This window comes from Medicago truncatula, chromosome 1, assembly GCF_003473485.1.
Source record: "Medicago truncatula cultivar Jemalong A17 chromosome 1, MtrunA17r5.0-ANR, whole genome shotgun sequence".
Classification (NCBI taxonomy): Eukaryota; Viridiplantae; Streptophyta; class Magnoliopsida; order Fabales; family Fabaceae; genus Medicago; species Medicago truncatula.
The window spans coordinates 52209205-52228434 of NC_053042.1; the positions used below are offsets into that span (position 1 = coordinate 52209205).

Here is a 19230-nt window from a genome sequence, read left to right on the forward strand (position 1 = left end):
TCTTCTTAATCATGCATGTGGTACCAATCCAGAGCATTAAACCTCCAACGTATTGAGCGTAAATAGACTCCCAGAGCATCAAGCCCTCAACTTATTTGAGCATTAATATACTCCCAGGGCATCAAGCCCTCAACTTAATTGAGCAAAGGCTCCAGGGCATCAAGCCCCCAACGTGTTGAGCAAAGACTCCAGGGCATCAAGCCCTCAACTTAAATGAGCATGCATGGACTCAACAACTTACAACTTGGACAACATCGACAACTTAAGACTCCAATACTTTGGAACGGCAACTTACAACTTAGACAACATCAACAACTTAAGACTCCAATACTTTGGAACGACAACTTGCAACTTTACAATTTAGACCAACACCTGCAACTTGATCAATATTCAACGGCAATAGAAACAGCACAAGCAATTCACAACATATCAATATTAATGAGAAGCATCAACAACTTAAACATTATACATTTTCCACATAAGGCATATAAATATTTCACATAACCAACAGCAGCAACATAGGTAGAACATGAACATCTCAGATATAACAATATCAAATAATAAACAACATCAACTTAAAACATCTTATATAATTCACATAATGCATATACAACTATATCACATTATTTATAACATCAATTCATATATATATATATATATATACATATATATATATATATATATATATACATATATATATATATATAACAAGCTCACAGAACATCAGCAGTACTATAATCAACCTCCATTCCTACCCCAATGATCAACTTATAACATCTCGTGCAAAAAGAATCGCAAAACCCTAAACAAGGTATTCTGTCTTACATGAGCTCGCGAGGCGAGGGACATTACTCGCTATGGCGAGTTCAGAAAAGTGGCTATTCGCCTTGGCGAGTAAGCTGCTCGCCTTGGTGAACAAGAAATGGGTGCTCTCGGGAACTTGACATTTTTCACCCAAAAATCCCATTTTTAACTTCCCCATGTTCAATCTCAATCTAAAAACTTGCCTAATCATTATTATACATATTCAGGTACTCAAAAACATCTAAATCTTGACTAAAGGAGTTAAATCACAACATCCGGTTTTCTCACTGATCAACTCGCTATGACGAGTGATCTGCTCGCTATGGCGAGCGATGAATGCAGGCTCGGGCAAAATGCATATTTTTACGAAAATCCACCTAATCTCAAGGTTCAAAGCTTAAAATTGATTCTAAACATCACCCTATGAATTATCTAAGGTCTGTAAACACTTTCTACATAAATGTAACACTTTTTCATCATCTAATCATCAATTCCTCACTCTTAACCTAATTCTCCAATTCTCAAAACTAAACCTCCAACATGTTAAATCTAATTATCAGAATCACAGGCTTAAGAAGATTGAATGTTAGTCCCACCCTTACCTTAATCAAAATCGATCAGCAGACCTCTCTTGGTTCTTCTCTCCACTTGTTCTCCCTTTTTCTCCAAAACTGGTTGTACGTAATCCTCCTTTTCTAATTCTAACTCTCCCTTTTAAATAAATCCTTAACCTACTTATTTTCTCTTATTTCCAAATCTGCCCTCCAAGTCTTAATATTCTATATATATATATATATATATATATATATATATATATATATATATATATATATATATATATATATATATATATATATATATATATATATTATATAATATAATATAAAATATTTCTATAACAATTAACATATATTTTTACACCAAATAAGAAATATATTTCCACAACAAATAACATATATTTCTACAAGAAATAACATATATTTCTACAACAAATCATATATATTTCTACAACAAATTAATAACATATATTTCTACAACAAATCATATATATTTTTACAACAAATAACATATATTTCTACTACAAATCATATATATTTCTACAACAAATAACATATATTTCTACAACATATAACATATATATTTCACTAATAAATATCAACATATAACATAACAAAATATCACTCATCTAGTTTCCAAAACAGCTCCCACAACTTAATCTTATTTTATTTTCAAATCCTATTCTATTAAATAATAAAATAAGCCACTTAATAAATCACATAATAATCATATAAATATATTCTAAACCTATTAAAACAATCAAATAAATCAAATAATTGAAAGAGAGTGTTACATTAGGTTTATTCGGAGACAAGTCAACGAAGTCGCTCATAGCTTTGCTAGAGTGGCTTTGCGTCATGCTAGTTTCCATATTCATATTAAGATTCCATCTTATATCTCTACTATTATTATAAATGAAATGCAATAAGTTTCTTCTTGTTAAAAAAATTGATATTTAAAAACTACAAGAGTTGTTCTTTCAAAAGAAAACAAAAAAACTACAAGAGTCTTGTTAAACTTGCCGTATGGGTTTTAATTGATTTTTGCATTGGAGTGAAATATACTTAGGTGATATGGTAAGGATGATTGACCCACTAAGGTTTAAACACATTACCCTGTTAACTTTTACACACTACTAAAAAAATAAAAATTAGTGAGGGATATGTAGTGAGGGAAAACATGAAATTCCTCTTAAATTCCGTCACTAAATTTTGCGACCAAAAAATTTGTGAGAAATTTTATTTTTTCTGTCACTAATTTTCCTCGCTAATTTTGCTTTTTCTAGTAGTGACACGTCATAAAGATCATGGCCAAAACAAAAAATATAATCTTGTAGACCAAGTTCTCCCCTTCCCTTGACATTTCTTACTAGAAGATTTGACTTGGTCATGAGTCGGGACCATACCACACAGCAATTAGTTGGAAAATTCAATAGGTAGCTACTTAACAAACAAGCATTTAAAACAAAATCAAACAATGACATGATTATACATCATTAAATTTTCCACCACTTGCTTCCCCGTTTTTCTATATAAAGCACTACTCGTTGCGCATTAATCAACCACAAACTCATCCTCCAACAGAAATTAACCTTAGAGCTCTAAGCACAAGCACAAACACAAACACAATCATGCATACTCTCTATTTTTTCTTAGTACTCCTTGCTATAATACATGGAATTCAAGCAGTTGATTACAGTGTCACCAACAATGCCCTCTCTACTCCAGGTATTACTATTTTTTTATAGAAGTTATGATAAAAACTAATTAATCTAACTACTAGTGTAAGTAATTAATGTAACTAATATTTTACATTTAATACCAGGTGGAGTACGTTTCCGTGATCAACTAGGAGCACAATATGCGACACAAACATTAGATTCTGCCACACAATTTATATGGAGAGTGTTCCAACAGAACAACCCTGCCGACAGAAAAAATGTTCAAAAGGTGAGTTTATTTGTGGACGACATGGATGGTGTAGCATATACAAGCAACAATGAAATTCATTTGAGTGCAAGGTATGTTAATAGCTATGGGGGTGATTTGAGAAAGGAGATTACAGGGGTATTGTATCATGAAATGACACATGTATGGCAGTGGAATGGTAATGGTCAAGCTAATGGTGGATTAATTGAAGGTATAGCAGATTATGTAAGATTGAAAGCTAATTATGCACCTAGTCATTGGGTCAAACCAGGGCAAGGAAATAAGTGGGACCAAGGTTATGATGTAACTGCTAGGTTTTTGGATTATTGTGATACTTTAAGAAGTGGGTTTGTGGCAGAGTTGAATAAGTTGATGAGGAATGGTTATAGTGATCAATTCTTTGTTCAACTTTTGGGGAAGACGGTTAATCAGTTGTGGACAGAGTATAAGGCAAAGTATGGCAATATAGCCTAATTAATCAAGGGATGAATAAATTATGTAATAGTATCTTTATATTAATGTAAGAATAAGCGACGTTTTGTCGTTATATCTATGTAAGTTTGTATGATATTCTAAATAATTCAAACTTATATGAGTTAATTTATGATCTATAAAAAAGAAAACGTATGGCTTACACTGTAATATTATTATTTTATACATGATGAGAAAATAGAACTTTTAAAAAATAATCATTGGGAAAATAATTTTAATATTAGAGTGAATCAAATATAAGGCAATAGTTCCATAAAAAAAATGCATTAGACAGTAGTAAAGGTGAGAAACGTATGCCTCTTGTTTTTCTTGTTTTTATTTTTATTTTGAAGGGCGTATGTGTCATGTTTTATTGAGCTTGAGCAAACAACCAAATTACAAGTCTTCTTTAGTGTAACGACATTATAAGACTTGACGGTATATTGGATCATGATTCTAAGGAATTTTAAAAGACTTTTTATCATAAAAAAGTTTTGCAGTATTCAATCAAGACTCTTTCCAATTTAAAAAAAGTCTTGTGTTATTCAATCAAGATTTTTTGTCATTTAAAAAAATTCATGTGGTATTTAATCAAAACTCTTAATCACTTAAAAAAAGTCTTGTGATATTCAAAATCATTCAAATTTTGAAAGATTGTTTAATAAATCAGTTTTTGATGGATTTTGTGGGATTTTCTAGTGAAATTTTAACATGAAAAAGTCTTGGCAAGATTACACTTTTAGTCCCTTAACTTAATTTCAGTTAACAGTTTGGTCCTTTATCTTTTTTTCATTTCAATTTGATCCTTTTTGTCCATTTTTATATACATTTTCAATCTTCAAATCTAATATTTTTATGCAAACATAGATGAGGATCATAGATTTGAAGATTGAAAGACCATAAGAAAATAAAATCATGAATTTTAAGCTTAAAAATTCATATGAAAATGGACAAAAAAGACCAAATTGAAATGAAAAAAAGATAAATACCAAACTGTTATCTGAAATTAAGTTAAGGAATTAAAAGTGTAATTTTGCCAAAAGTCTTTCATGAAAACATGAGATTTGTTAGGATTGGTTTTTTCTTTTAAGATTTTACTCCCTCTCCCTCCCTCTCTCTCCCTCTCTCTCTCTCTAGCTCTCCCGTAAAAAATAAAGTAAAATAAATAAGAGAGTCTTTTTTGAGATTTTGTGAAAGAGAATGTGTTATGATATTTTTCAATTATTAATTAAAATCTGTTGAAATCTCTTGAAATCCATAAAATCATTTCAAATCCTTTAAAATCTTATGAATTAAATCTATTGAAATTCTTAATAGTCTTTTAAAATCATCAAAATCCTGCAAAATCTTTTAAAATCCTCAAGTCATTTTTAAACAAAAATTATCCTTTAAAATCCTAATCCAATACACCCTCCTACATTTATTATCAATAAAACAAATTTAGTGATCAAATCGACTAATGAAAAAGATATTTGTTGATGTATTTACCATTTAAATACATTTAAAAATTTATACTTATCAGGCCTCACATATTCAGGGTTTAAAATTGTGGTTTACTCTATTTTATTTCATGAGTGCTGATGATTTATGGTGTATATAATATAATTTCCTCTTGCCGACAATACTATATTCGGCAATCACCACAAAACAAAAAAAAAAAACACTATATTTGGCAACCAGCATTCATTCTTTGTTGTAAATTCTTGACTTTGACTTCAAGTCAACCTCGTAATCACCCGGGAGCATTATAAAATTTATTTCAATAAAACACCATTAATCGCTTTACTATCTAACATTTCCCCAATTTGATCTTTTAAGTTTTACTATAAAAATATACAAACTACTCCCAGTTATATAAATTCCATCAATTCTCCTTCAAAAAAAAAATCCATTAATTTATTGTAAAAAAAAATATAAATTCCATCAATTTAATTTTAGTATATTTTTAATAATTTTTGGATTAAATTAAAGAGAGAGCGATACTTTAGAAACTAGATTGACGAATAATTCAAATTTGTTTCAAGGAAAAATTTCAAACTTTCTAGGCTTTTTTTTAAACGAAATGACCAAATTATTAAGATTAACAAAGAGCATCTAGAAGAATTTATGTCAACCAACTTTTTTTATAATCATTAAATGTATCATTTTGTTTATAGACAAAATTTAGATGTATTTTCTTAGGTGTTTTCGTACGGTTCTTAACTTAACTATCCATGATTTTCTTAAATCTATAATTATTTTTAAGTTTGTTATAACAAAAAAAAAATAGTTAAGAACCATACAAAAATACTTGAGGAAATGCACATAAATTTTATCCTTTTTTTATTTATAGACGGAGCGACAAATATCGGCTGAACTAGATGACTAAAAAATGTCTAACCTAGTAATTTTGGCATTAACATACGACCTCATGAACTTAAATGCATTTTGAGTTTGAATAGTTTTTTGGGATGGACCAAATGGTTATAAGTTATGACACACATGATATACAGGTACTGTAGATTAAATAAGCAAAATTTATTGTTGGTTTAGTTGTAAGGTGATCAATGCTTGCGCAAGGATGATGATACACAAATTGAGAAATTGTCCAAATTTTAACACCATAAAAAAGAAAAAAAACATTTTTACATTCTTTTCGGAACATTGTAGTTTGAGATTTAGAATACTTGTCATGTCTAATAGTTGCTTTTATTAAATTTCTTTATTAATGTTTGCAAACCGTGGGTGGATTCATAACTTAGGTTGTTTTTTTATCCGATAGTTAATCATAGTTATCCATGCAAGCTTAATTGTCGGTTCATTGATTAGTTTTGCGATCAAATTAAGCATGAGTAGAACCATGAGAAAGTGAATTTGTCTTTTGTAATCATAAGGTTTGGCTTGTTTAAATGTGAAGACCAAGGTTTGAATCATATTTTCAAACGTTTTGTTTTAAAATATATTTCACCGTCAACTACTTTAGACATGTTAATACACTACTTTGTAAGTTAATATTTTCAATTATCAAAAGTAGATTTTTTTTTAAATATTTTGAAAATGTGTATATCAAAACAAATTGAATATTTTATATTACATACTAACATTTATATTTATAATATTAATTAAAAATATGGTCAAAGTAAATCATGTAAATAATGTACATTGCAAAAATGCAATATCTATTTTGAAACAGAGTGTAAAGTTTTGCGTAATTTTTGGCTGGTTGAAGAAGAAAAAAACAAATGAAAAATTTAAAATGTTACAAGAAAGACTCAATCTTTTGTAAAAAAAAAAAAAGGACTCGATCTTCTCTCCTATTAGGAGGAGAAAGACAACTTAACCATTGTATTATATTCGGTTCAGAGCGAAGAATCCTTCCAGTTCTTGTATGCCCAATGGATTTTTCGACGGTGAAAACTCTAAACATATATTATATTAAGATAAATTCTTAATTATCCTGAAATTTGGTTGAGTATCAATACTCTATAGGTAAAACTCAATAAAAAATTTGATTTGATTTTTAAATTAATTAACTTAAAAATATGAAATGACATTGAATAATTGAATGATTAATACATATTCAACCAAACTTTAAGGGGCCGGTCGTTTGATGATTATGGTATGTAGAAAGGATATGATATATTTATCATATCTTGCTTAAATTTCATGTTTGATGCATCAAAAAGATATGATAAAATAAACAATTTTCATATTTTATACTGACTCGCTTGATAACTTTGTTAGAAACTATCCTAATAGGATTAAAATTTTATTTCTTATTTATTAGGCTTAATTGGATTTTTGGTCCCCTAAGTAATTTGTTGTTTACATTTTGGTCCCATAACTCGTAAAATTAACATTTTGGTCCCTTAACGTTTGCTGTGTTAATCAAAAAGGTCCCTAATTGTTAACTTTAACTCCAAATGTCTATGGTCGACCAACTTTAAGAGTGGTCCACCATAGATCTTATCAATTATTTTAATTTAAACTGTTTGATCTTTTTTTTAAATGATGACCATTGGATTATGCAAGTGTATTTTATCTTCCGGTGAGTCAATAACAACTAATTAATTTTTCTTTTCTTCATCTTCTTCCTCACTCTTGTTCATCATCTTCAACATCACATTTATCAACACCATCATCATCTTCATCATTTACCCAGAAACATCAACCATGAACAACTACAACATCATCACCGTTGATTTCTATCAATTCCTAACCCCACTAATTCAATTAAAACTCATCACCATTATCAAACACACGGTCAGTTTAAGGAAAAGAAGGGAAATTTCAAAATTCAGTCCCACTCCCAAATTATTAACAACCCCAAATTTTCCTTACGTTCAATCCAAAATCTGAATCATGAAACATAGATGAAAAAACCAAATCAAAATCAATAACAAAATCCAAACCCAGTATTGTCCCACAACAACAAAATGCAAATTCAGTATTGTTTAATTTTAATTTAAACAAGGAAAAAAAAGTCAAATATAATGCAATGTTGTTCTATAAGACGGAAACCAATCCTTCCTCTACAAACTCTCGCCACCACCGTTCTCACACAACCACCGGCGTTGTCAAACAACCACCGACGTTTTTTTCCATCTCTAAACACCTTTTTGGATCTGGGTATGAAAGAAAGAATGAGGAAAGTAAATATGGGTTTGGGCATGGGAGCTGGAACCAAGAATCTGGATATGAGTATAATTATGGTGGGATAGAAACTTGGTGGTGTTTAAATAAGAAAGTGAGAAATAAGGAAATTGTATGATGAAGAAGCAAAAAATACCATTAAGTAATTGATTAGAGTTAGAGTGGGGTCTGAAGCAAACAAGGAAGGAAGGATAGAGTGTATGCTTTGAGATTTTGGTTCGGTGAGAGAAGAAAAGGATGGTGGTTTGGTGGATGAGTCTGGAGAGGACATGGTGGTGTGGTTTGGTGGGTGGTTTTGGAGAGGATGAGTGGGTTTAGAGAGATCTGGAATAAATGACGGTGTTATGAAGATTACGTTGAAGAAGATGAATAAAAAGAAGAGAGAAGATGATGAAAAGTGAAAATAATTAGGTGTTGACGGTTCACTATTAAATACAATGGACATGCAATCTAATGGTTTAAAATCAAATCAAAAGTTTTAGATATTAAAAAACTAACGGATGGGACCAAATTGACTAACGGAGAAAAATAAGAGGGACTAAAATGTTGATTTTACGAGTTATGGGACCAAAATGTAAACAACAAATTACTTGGGGGACCAAAAGTCCAATTAAGCCCATTTATTATCATGATATTATGTTATTTTTATGCGTTGAGCAACCCAAATAGGTTGAGATATGAGAGCAATTGTGTGTATGTCATCAGTCTTCTATCTACAACATGCAGTGTGTATTCATGCAGGGGCGGAGCCCCTCAAGGGTCAAGGTGGGCCATGGCCCACCCCCAAAAATATAAATTTTAGCGGGTATATATATGCATATTGTATCTTACATGTATATTATATATATTACTTTTTGTGAACCATACATTGATTTTGTAACTTGCTGTAGCGGTTGGTACCCCTTTTGCCAAGCTTAATGTGCTTGGTTCTACTCCTGCCCAAACCATTTTCATTTATTCTTTTATTTTATTTTAAAAAAAATCTTCATCCGTGATCCTGCAGGTTGGAAATTGCAAAATCTAAACTTAAAATTCATAATTGTTGATAAAACATAACTCCTTTATTCTATTTAAAACAATCTTTTCTTACTTACTCTTATTTTTGGATACAATTGTTTCTTCACTCTTTTTTTTTTTTTTTTTTATACAAAGGGGACTTTAACTCTCTTTTTTTTTTCTTTCAAAAAATACTCTTTTTTAAACTTTTTATGCCATGAATTTTATTTTAACTTTTTTTTTTTGACTTAGTCGTTTGATTCAATTTGATTTAATACTAGTACTTTTGTTTATAGAAGTCGAGTCATTCAATTCAGTCGTGAGGTTCAATCGATGACCTAGTTGTGCGATCAATTATCTTATACTTTGTCTTAGTTGATAATCGATTCAGATTTTAAAATGCTAGCTTGAACTATATTCAACAAATAACAAGTCTATAGTTATTCGAACTAACCAATGATAAAATGTACTTATAAGAAAATTAAGTTGCATCACTATTTATAGCCCACCCTATCTTTTTTTCCTGACTCCGCCACTCTATTCATGGGATGCTGAAAAATTGCAAAAATGTATAACGCTTCCAGCTCCTGATGAAACAAAGGGCTTATGATCGATTGGTGTTTTAGTTGAGTATCTTGCATATTATACGCCGTGTCATTTGTGGCATTGTGTTTCAACCTATTTTCTTTTTGTTTAGGAATATAAGTATTGATGATATAAAGAAATACATTGATTAGTAGTGAGAATAATTCAGATCTGCATAAGAATTGAATGTGTTGAACATAATAGTTTATTGATTGTGTAATTATTGCTCTCAAATGATATCTCTTACTGTATCAACGATGAGGAAATCATAAAATATTTACAGAATATGAAAAGTAACTTGTGATTATATACAATTTGTAGAAGCATTCCTAGAACAAAAATACAATTTGTAGAAGCATGTTTATGAGTACTTTGTCATAAAATTATGTACTTTATAGAAGTTTATAATATTGCTATTCATTGAAAAAGTTACAAAATATTTTTGTCCCGATCAACATATTTGACATTGCCATTGAGTTAACAATACACATTCTTTTTTGTCAATAGTTTAGTAGATAGGGTCAATGATTTTAAATGTAGAGAAGTGGAAATTCTAGAACCTCAACCTCTGCATAATATTATCATTGCACTTACTAATTGAGTTGTGCTTATATGATACACACACTCTTTCTATTTAGATAGATAACCCAACACTTTCTTTTGTACCTCGATATATTGATTTAAATATTTTAGTTTTTTTTTTTTTTTGCTAATAATGAAATTGTATTAACCGCCGAAACTTCTTTTTTTGAACAAGCCAAAAATGAATTATATTACTATAGAGAACAAAATCTTTTTTTTTTTTTTTGTGGTGGCTGGGGTTTGAACTCCAGACTTTGCATATTTATGCATTGTTCCTTTCAACTGAGTTAAACTCACGAGAACACAGGGAACAAAATCTACTCTCTAGCACAGCAAGGTGTGCAAAGAAGAACAGAGCAAGAGTACAAAGGAAAAGACAGTCAACTAATCCCTAAACAAATGACAATCTCTAATAAAGGAAATAAAATCGACATATTTATTCGTCTCACAACCAATATGATGTAAATCAAGACCGGAGGGGAATGCAAAGGATGTCTACAAATACATGTTGCACATATGGAATACTTATAAAAATAGCTGATCATATTTTTATGTTCTTTTTTAATTCATTTCAATCAATTTTTCAACATAAGTTGTTAATAAACTCTCAAATGACAAGTATATATGAGATATTTTTAGACAATATTAATTATATACTGTAGAAATGACAGATTAATTAGATATACCAACAGTTTAAACTCGATGGTTTGTGCTAGGTCGCCATATGCCAACATCAATAGAGTGGCATAGTGAGACATGAATCATGATCTCATTTTATTTTTTTATAAGAGAAAATATAAAGTAGGAATTTGATTTATTTTGCTACTTGTCTCTGAAGTCTGAACGTAACTCCTTTCACAATTATCAATTGATAATATGTGTCATGCTCCCAGCACCCCCTTACTCTCCGCTAGTTTATAACTGCACAACCCTCCAAACTCCTATAAAAACACCTCAAATGGCCTGATGCAAAATACACCTAAAACAACAATGGATCAAAAACACCTTAAGAATGTCCTGTTCTTCCTACTTGCTCTAGCAGCTGCTCATTGCGCTAAGGCAATCAACTATGTTGTGTCCAACAACGCCGAAGCCAGCACCGGTGCTGCCCGTTTCGACAAAGAAATAGGTGGAGAGTATGCCAAGTAAACACTCAGCTCAGCCGCAGAATTCATACAGAAGCTCTTTCAACAGAACAATAGTGCTGACATCAAAACTGTCGAAGAAGTCGGCGTAATTATAGAGAACATTGATGGACTGGCATTTGCTAGCAATGACATTATTCATATAAGTGCGGGTTATATCGAGAAATATCGTGAAGATGTCAAAAAAGAGATTGCTGGGTTGATCTATCATGAAATGGCTCATATATTGCAATGGGATGGCAACGGCAAGGCTCCTTCGGGACTCACGGAAGGTATAGCTGATTTCATGAGGATGAAGGCTGGTTATGCTTCAGATCTATGGAGTCCTGCAGGTGTAGGGGATCAATGGGACCAAGGATATGAAGTCACAGCTCACTTTTTACACTACTGTGATAATCTCAAAAATGGATTTGTGGCAGATTTGAACAAGAAGCTGAAGACAGATTATAGTGAAAGTTACTTTAATGACCTGCTAGGGAAGCCAGTTGCTCAGCTGTGGAGTGACTACAAAGCCATGTATAATAATTAGATCAACTAAGGAAATAAGAAACCATATCTGGTTCTAATAAGAATAGAGATGATGCCATATGTAATAACATAACAAAGCTGTGTAAGCTAAAAAGGAAAACAGTATGTGGTAATGGAACTTTATCCTTCCTTAACAATTTATATTATGAATGCCAATTTTTTATGGTTAGCATCTGAAGTATAACTAGCAAGGTGTTGAAGTGGGGAAAATCTAAGCTTTTATTTTGCACAAGATCTTGTTGAATGTTGATCGATTATATAACTCATTAAAGGTTTAAATATATCTTTAATCTTTGTAGATATAGCAGTTATTGCACAAGATCTTGCAGAAAAATTCCTAGACCTTTTTTATGGGATTACCTCCCTACAAAATAAGATTCCATTATTTTTGGTCTCAACCTATTTCAAAAAACACTAATATGGCCGAATAACGCCTCTTTTGTGTACGGCTGTGAGCAGTGGCGGTCGGACCCTTTGTTTTGTTTGGATATCGGCTGATGCCTGCCTTTGTAATTATTTGACAAACACTTTGTGCTCGAGTGCCCTCTTTAGTACACCTTGTGCTTAAGAGGCGTCTCTGTTTTTGTTAATATATCCCATTTTAGTTTCTTAAAAAAAAAAAACACTAATATGGAAAATGGATGTCTATTTGAGTATTTGGCAATGCTGGCTCAGATTAATGAGCAAACATGACACTGCAGTCTCAGATTCCCTTTTAAAAATATATTCAACAAAAAAAAAAAAAATACTTGCAAAATTTGGATTTTCCCCTCTTCCCTTTCCTTCCTATGTCGCCCCAAATTTTCTGTACAACCCACCATGACAATACCATGTAGACACACATCCATAATCCAACAGCCATATACTTTACTTCCACTAACTAAAAGTTAGAGGATAATAGAGAGAAGGCAGTGAACAAGGAATTAGAGAACCAATGAAAAGGGAAAATTAGCACCATTGCAACCATTGAATATTATGTAAAATATACTATCTAAATCCGAGAGCATTAAAGTTAAAATATTAAATCGGTAGAAGCAGCGCCGGATCCATCATACTTGATAATTAAGTATCGTAATAAAAATAACTTCTAATGGAATCTTAAGTAATCACACGAAACTCCAGAACAACACATTTAATGATGGGGTGTACAACAATTAGAAACTGTTATGCTATCAGTACCATCTCCCAGCTTCCCATGGAGAGGAACCGAGAAAGTTTATTCACTATACATAATTTGATAGGGAAACAGCTATCAAGTAGTACTCACTCGGGAAAAATCTAAGAGATGATATATTTTGAAAACAGATAAATGATGGATGTCAAGGTATTGATATAGCAAAACCTTGTCACAACTAAAATTGCTGAATTGCTGAGACAATTTCAGAAATGCTCTCAAATTTTCTTCTTTCTTTGAAAAGCATCTTAGCTAAATCAAGTGCCCGCCGTTCACAAGTTGCCCGTTTACCAGTGTCAGCTATAGATTCAAGATCCTCAACATGTGCCACACCAACAATTCTCCTGTGTATCAAATAATTGAAATGGAAGAGTTAGTCGTGACACCTCAATCTTACTCTGGACTTGACACGAACAGGTGTTTTGGAACCTATTTATTTTTCCTGGAGGCCTAGTGAATATAACACCAGAACAAAAGATGCGTAATGGTATCCACTGTTTTATTTTTTTTAGATTAGCATAATGGTATCCGCTGTTTTTTTTTTTTTTTTTTTTATATATCTAACATTCCTGCTCAAACAAGAGCCCTTTGGACTTGATTACTTGGTCAATAAAGCTGTACTGTGTAAATGACCAATTATCCTAAAAGTTTAAGCTCTTAGTTTGCAAGACCGTGAATATATATTAAAACAAAAACCATACATTTTTCCACAAGGTAGGGTCGATTACATGGATTATATCACTATAACGCTCTATCAATGCCAGCCTAAAGATAGATAATTGACCTCGTAATCTCTCAATACAATTTGATTTATAGTTTTCCCCTTCTAATGCCCAAATAAACTAAGATGCGACTCTACCATCTTTTCGACAATAGAAACTACTCCATTTATCTCTCTAATGATTGTATTGTAACCCATAAATCATAAACATGGACATTCTGTAGCATTTAAGTGAAAATGATTACTGCAACCTCATATTATATTTTTATTAAAAGAGGAAAAATATATTTAAGAGAAAGAGATACCTTATCATCTTGGCAGCACCAAATCCGAGACTGTCATGAAATAAATCTGTCATGTATTTCTTCTGTACAAGTAGTTGAACATCAGGATTGTTATAGATTCCTGGAAGATATGCCTCACCAGCACCATTTTTATGCTCATCCCAAAGTGCAGTGAATTTATGGTGGAAAAGATTCCAAGTGTCTGCAATTGTCTTAAGAATCCATTCCTTATATGCCTGCATAACATAGTGTGTTAAAGAAAGATATAGAAACGCAAAGTTTGGAGGATAAAAAAACCTCAATAAAGAGAAAACTGAAACACAGACAGAGTACTCCTAGAAACTAGTCAATGTAGGAGAGCTGTCTGATCATTTTGCATATCCACAATGTTGATTCCCTAAAAAATATCATATGCTGGACATCAAAGAGAAACCATGAGAATTACTCTATCATGTAACCAAGTCTTCAATTGTTACTAGTGTTGGGCTAAGAAATCTAATATTATCTGAAAAAAATGGGTTACGCATATACAAATACAACCCCAAATCCCACAAGTCTATTTGCACAGGCTTACAACAACCAGTAGAGCGGAAAAAAGTAGTTAGGAAAGCGAAAAGCCAAAAACATGTTCAACGTACAGAGTAATGGGAGAGAGAATGGTAGTATAAGGGGTCAAGGGTTGTTCACGTGAGGCATGATATCGTCTTTGTTTATGCCTTGGGCAAGAAAGCTTCTTCCACAGCCAGGGGCTCTACTCTTTCTTTTCTGTAATTTACCTTTCTGAAATTTCCTTTTCTTTGTTTGTGGCTTATGCATTAGATTTTTCACATGGTGTGACCCTGATACCAGATCAACATGCATACCAAGGGTTCCTTCTCTGAATTAGGCTAACAAGGAACTAGTTATGGTCACCATGCAGACGAAGCATGAGAAAAATACAAATTGATTCAAAACTGTAAATAAGAACAAAGGCAACAAGTTTTCAGAAAAAAAGAACAAAGGCAACAGAGATAAAAAACTTAATTGCAAGAACTAATGTCATGATATCCTAAAGATATGTAGGACTGCTTAAAGATAACTAGCTTCTTCCATGTACAAATCCGCCAAAGTAAAATAAAAACTTCAATATATTAACCATAACTAGAGATGGAGATCTAAGTTTGCAAGTTAGACCACAAAGAACCACCAGAAAATATATGTCTAGTAACGAATTCAGAATAGAATGAAAAGAATGGGCCAATAAAGACATGGAAAAAGAGGACCTACTTTTCTATCGTTTGCTTGATCAGCATGTCCATCCTGAGAAAAGAAAGCCAAAATCAAGTTTCCTAGGAATGCTCCGATATCAAAACCCATTGGTCCATAAAATGCAAATTCAGGATCAATAACTTGAGTTGATTCACGTGTAACCATCACAGAACCAGTGTGTAGATCTCCATGTATTAGTGCCTGAGCCCTCTCACAGAACCTGAATGAACATAAATTTTCATCAACAAAAACCCAAACAACAAAACTACTGCATTAAAAGAAGAAAAAAAGTGAGAGTGTGAGACATATATAATACTTTGATTTTAGCTCAGCAACTTCAAGCTTTAGTAGATTGTCTTCCCGAACAGCCTCAGCATCACGGTCAAGATTAGGTGAAGTCCAACGATTATACTCAGAAACTTTATATGGGTCAGAGAAAACAACCTGCTCAGTGAGCCTGCATAACTCCACATTCCCGCAAAATTCAGCAACTGCATGAAGCAAGGATAACTCAAGACTACTGGTAACATAACATGTCTTAAGGTGATATCAATATAAATAAAATTATGTTTATTTTTTTAAAACTCGGCATCCGGCCCAATGACCAACTGATCCAGGGGATCAATCCCACCGTCCATTAGTGGGGGCCCATTTAAAGCCAGAACAAGCTCGGTATGGACTAGCCCACAAAAATTTGCACTATGAGGATCCGAACCTGAGACCTCGAAAGGAACACACCTCAAGGTCTAAAGCCTACACCACCAGGCTAGCCCATGTGATTTATATACTATTATGTGTTTAAGAACATTAATTGTCTGTAAGGCACAAGAAGGCGACATCGTTTACTCCATCCATTTTCAAATGAAAAACTTAACAAAGGCTCAAATATTTACTAAAGGCTCAAATATTTACTCCATCCATTTTCAAATGAAAAACTTAACAAAGGCTCAAATATTTACTAAAGGGCCGTTTGAACTGTAAGTACATGTGAGACTGTTTGGGAGAACTTATGAAAATAGCTTATTGCATGTTTGTAAGTTGCTATCAGCTTATTTTTTGTTTGGGAGAACTTATGAAAATAGCTTTTTTGTTATAGAAAGAGGGAGCTTATACATAAGCTGCAAAATGAGTTGTTTATCCAAACAGCGCCTAATAAGAAGAAAGCAAATCACAGACAATTGACAACTACACATCAAGGAACCAATGTTTCCAATACAAAAATAAGCTCAATTGAATTTCAGGGAAAGTACGATGCTTTCAAACACTGTATTGGACAAATAGACTTAGAGTAACAAACTTTTAATTGCAAATAAATAAATATGTTGAGGGTATGAAAAGGTGAAAAGGGAAAGTTCATACCATCCCGTTTATGCTCCGTCGTAGAACGGTAAAGCAAAGAAGTAAAGAAGAGTGTATTAGCCATAAAATCAGACATGTGATCAGCCAACAAAGGATACTCAACACCAGCAATCAACCCTTTTCTGAGAATTATATGTGGTGGCTCCAAATAACGCATACCAATCAAAGACATAGTACGATCAAAATGATACACTTCAGGAACATGATCAGGACTCAATTTACCCTCTTCTTTCAATGCCAATGACTCAAAATAGGCTCTTTCTTTCGTCATTGGCCATGATTCTCCTATGCAACGAACATATGGTAAAGCCTACAACAATGCAATGAAACCCGTTATTAAAAATTGAAAAAAGAAGGAATTTTTGGAAGGTTATGTATGATGATACCTGTTTGATGACAAAAGAACCGTTGGTGTTGGAAACGATGAAGACAAAATTAAGGTTGCCATCTCCGACTTCTTTGACGGATAAGTCGGAGAAATTGTTGGCGAGTTTGGATGAAAGTGCAGGGATGGATTTTATGTATTCGATGAGCGTTTTCTCGTTCAGAGGTTTGAACTCTGAGAAATTCGACATGGTAACGTGGTTTGAGCAATGGTGTTACAGAATGTTAGATTTTACTTTTGGAAGAGAGACGCTGCTGTGTCTGTTGTTGTTTTACAGTTGGGTCAGGAAAGTGTAGTGAATTGACTGGAAGTGTGAATAACTGGCGTTCATTGAACCTGGTCATATTATAATATTTTGTTTTATTTTTTCTCAAAGGCGTGCGTGATTCTTGTTTGTAGACACGCTACAATAATAACGTCATTCAAAATGGAATGCAATTTTATTTTTTTGAACAAGATGGAATGCCGTTAATATATCTGCCAAATCAGATTGAATTTGAAGGATTTTCTCCACTTTGATTTGGTTTAGGTAGGTTTGAGTTTTTTTCGATTTTAAAATATGTCCGAACTCATACTCAAATTCATCATGAATATAAAAAATTAATTTATTATCTTTTTATAACTAAAAATGCAAACCTTAAATTATTTCAATCACACGATCAACGTCTCGGTCTTTCAGATAACACTTGTTAATTATAGCCATCTTTTTTCTCCTTCAATATTTCACACTCTTGGCATCTCTTCTCCATCATCATGGTCATCGATCGTCATCATCTATTTGCTAGATAATGTATTACAACATTATGCTCGGGACTGCAAAATACTTTTATTTTTATTATAAAAAAAAATATCCACTTTGAAGATGGGATGTGAGATATCCGAACCCGAGACAGGATGAGATTCGATTTCCCATCCTTACTAAATGAGTATGGGTAGGATAACAGACAGCGGCGGAGCCAAGTTTTGGTCAGCTGGTGCAGCTGCATCCCCTCAAAGTTTTTAAATTATTTCAATATTACTCTTTTTTATTCATTTTGAACCTCCTCAAATTATAACTTTGCACCAGACGGTAATCTTGTCACTTCACACACAGCAAGTCTTCCAAGCAGGTACATAGTTAAAGGTCAGGGAAATTCAATATATAAACCCCTTACTCCTTAATGTTATTAGGTTAGCAATCACTTAACCCTAAAAATTTCCCTCTAAAACTGTTTCATTAATTGCCGTTAGTGTTAACCCTAAAAAATTCTTTCAATATTCCACCAAATGAATTTCAAAAATCAGAGTATTATACAACGTGCCATTTTGATAAATTTCTGATACAATGAATTGCATTTATTTGCACCTAATTCTATGCCGTATGGAAAACAGAAATCTCTCCACTCAGCCTCTCTTTTCAGTTTCCAACACATGAAGAATGGTTTTCCCTTACACCTTATTCACGTTTAACTTTTCTGTTTCACACCTAATACAGAATCACTTTTCTTCTTTTTTATTTTCTCTCCATCGCTGCTCCTCTCTCTCTCATTGTTGTCTTACCATTGCCTTACTGGTCTGTAGCTCCTGCATATCTTTTCGTTAATTACACTAAGTTTTTATACCTTCATAACAAGTTCCTTCTTATTTATATGATAGGTCCTTTGATCGATAACTCTGACATATATTGACATTGAACCAAGAAGATTGTTTTCAAAATAGGTTTTGGATATAGGTAATGGCTGAATTGGAGAAGAGAATGGTTTGGATAGAAGAAATTTTCATGTCTGTTCTTTGTTTGTTGTCCATCATTTACTGATTTTTTTTTCTTCTGTTTTTTAAATAGGGGGCTGT

The 19230-nt window shown here is 32.4% G+C and overlaps 2 protein-coding genes and 1 pseudogene across 2 annotated transcripts; 2 read left to right on the top strand and 1 right to left on the bottom strand.

Moving 5' to 3' along the window:
- Window positions 1–2908: 2908 nt before the first annotated feature.
- On the top strand, window positions 2909–3890 carry LOC25485381 (uncharacterized). The gene is made up of 2 exons (XM_013614574.3): window positions 2909–3089; window positions 3187–3890. Exons 1-2 carry the CDS (start codon window positions 2993–2995, stop codon window positions 3762–3764), a joined length of 675 nt encoding a protein of 224 aa, XP_013470028.1. The 5' UTR covers window positions 2909–2992; the 3' UTR covers window positions 3765–3890.
- A 7511-nt stretch (window positions 3891–11401) lies between these two features.
- Window positions 11402–12343, top strand: LOC25485382 (uncharacterized; annotated as a pseudogene).
- Window positions 12344–13283: 940 nt separating this feature from the next.
- Window positions 13284–17736, bottom strand: LOC25485383 (methylthioribose kinase). Its single transcript, XM_013614577.3, has 6 exons — window positions 17402–17736; window positions 17016–17325; window positions 15973–16147; window positions 15675–15876; window positions 14430–14644; window positions 13284–13747 (listed from the first exon to the last, which is right to left on the bottom strand). The coding sequence occupies exons 1-6, from the start codon at window positions 17588–17590 to the stop codon at window positions 13582–13584; spliced, it is 1257 nt and encodes a 418-aa protein (XP_013470031.1). The 5' UTR covers window positions 17591–17736; the 3' UTR covers window positions 13284–13581.
- Window positions 17737–19230: the final 1494 nt, after the last annotated feature.

Coding starts and splice junctions, on each gene's coding strand:
- LOC25485381 (XM_013614574.3), top strand. CDS start 2,993: ATGCATACTCTCTATTTTTTCTTAGTACTCCTTGCTATAATACATGGA. Junction 3,090..3,186: donor CAATGCCCTCTCTACTCCAG/GTATTACTATTT, acceptor ATTTAATACCAG/GTGGAGTACGTTTCCGTGAT.
- LOC25485383 (XM_013614577.3), bottom strand. CDS start 17,590: ATGTCGAATTTCTCAGAGTTCAAACCTCTGAACGAGAAAACGCTCATC. Junction 16,148..17,015: donor GACGGAGCATAAACGGGATG/GTATGAACTTTC, acceptor TGCTTCATGCAG/TTGCTGAATTTTGCGGGAAT. Junction 15,877..15,972: donor GTTGCTGAGCTAAAATCAAA/GTATTATATATG, acceptor ATGTTCATTCAG/GTTCTGTGAGAGGGCTCAGG.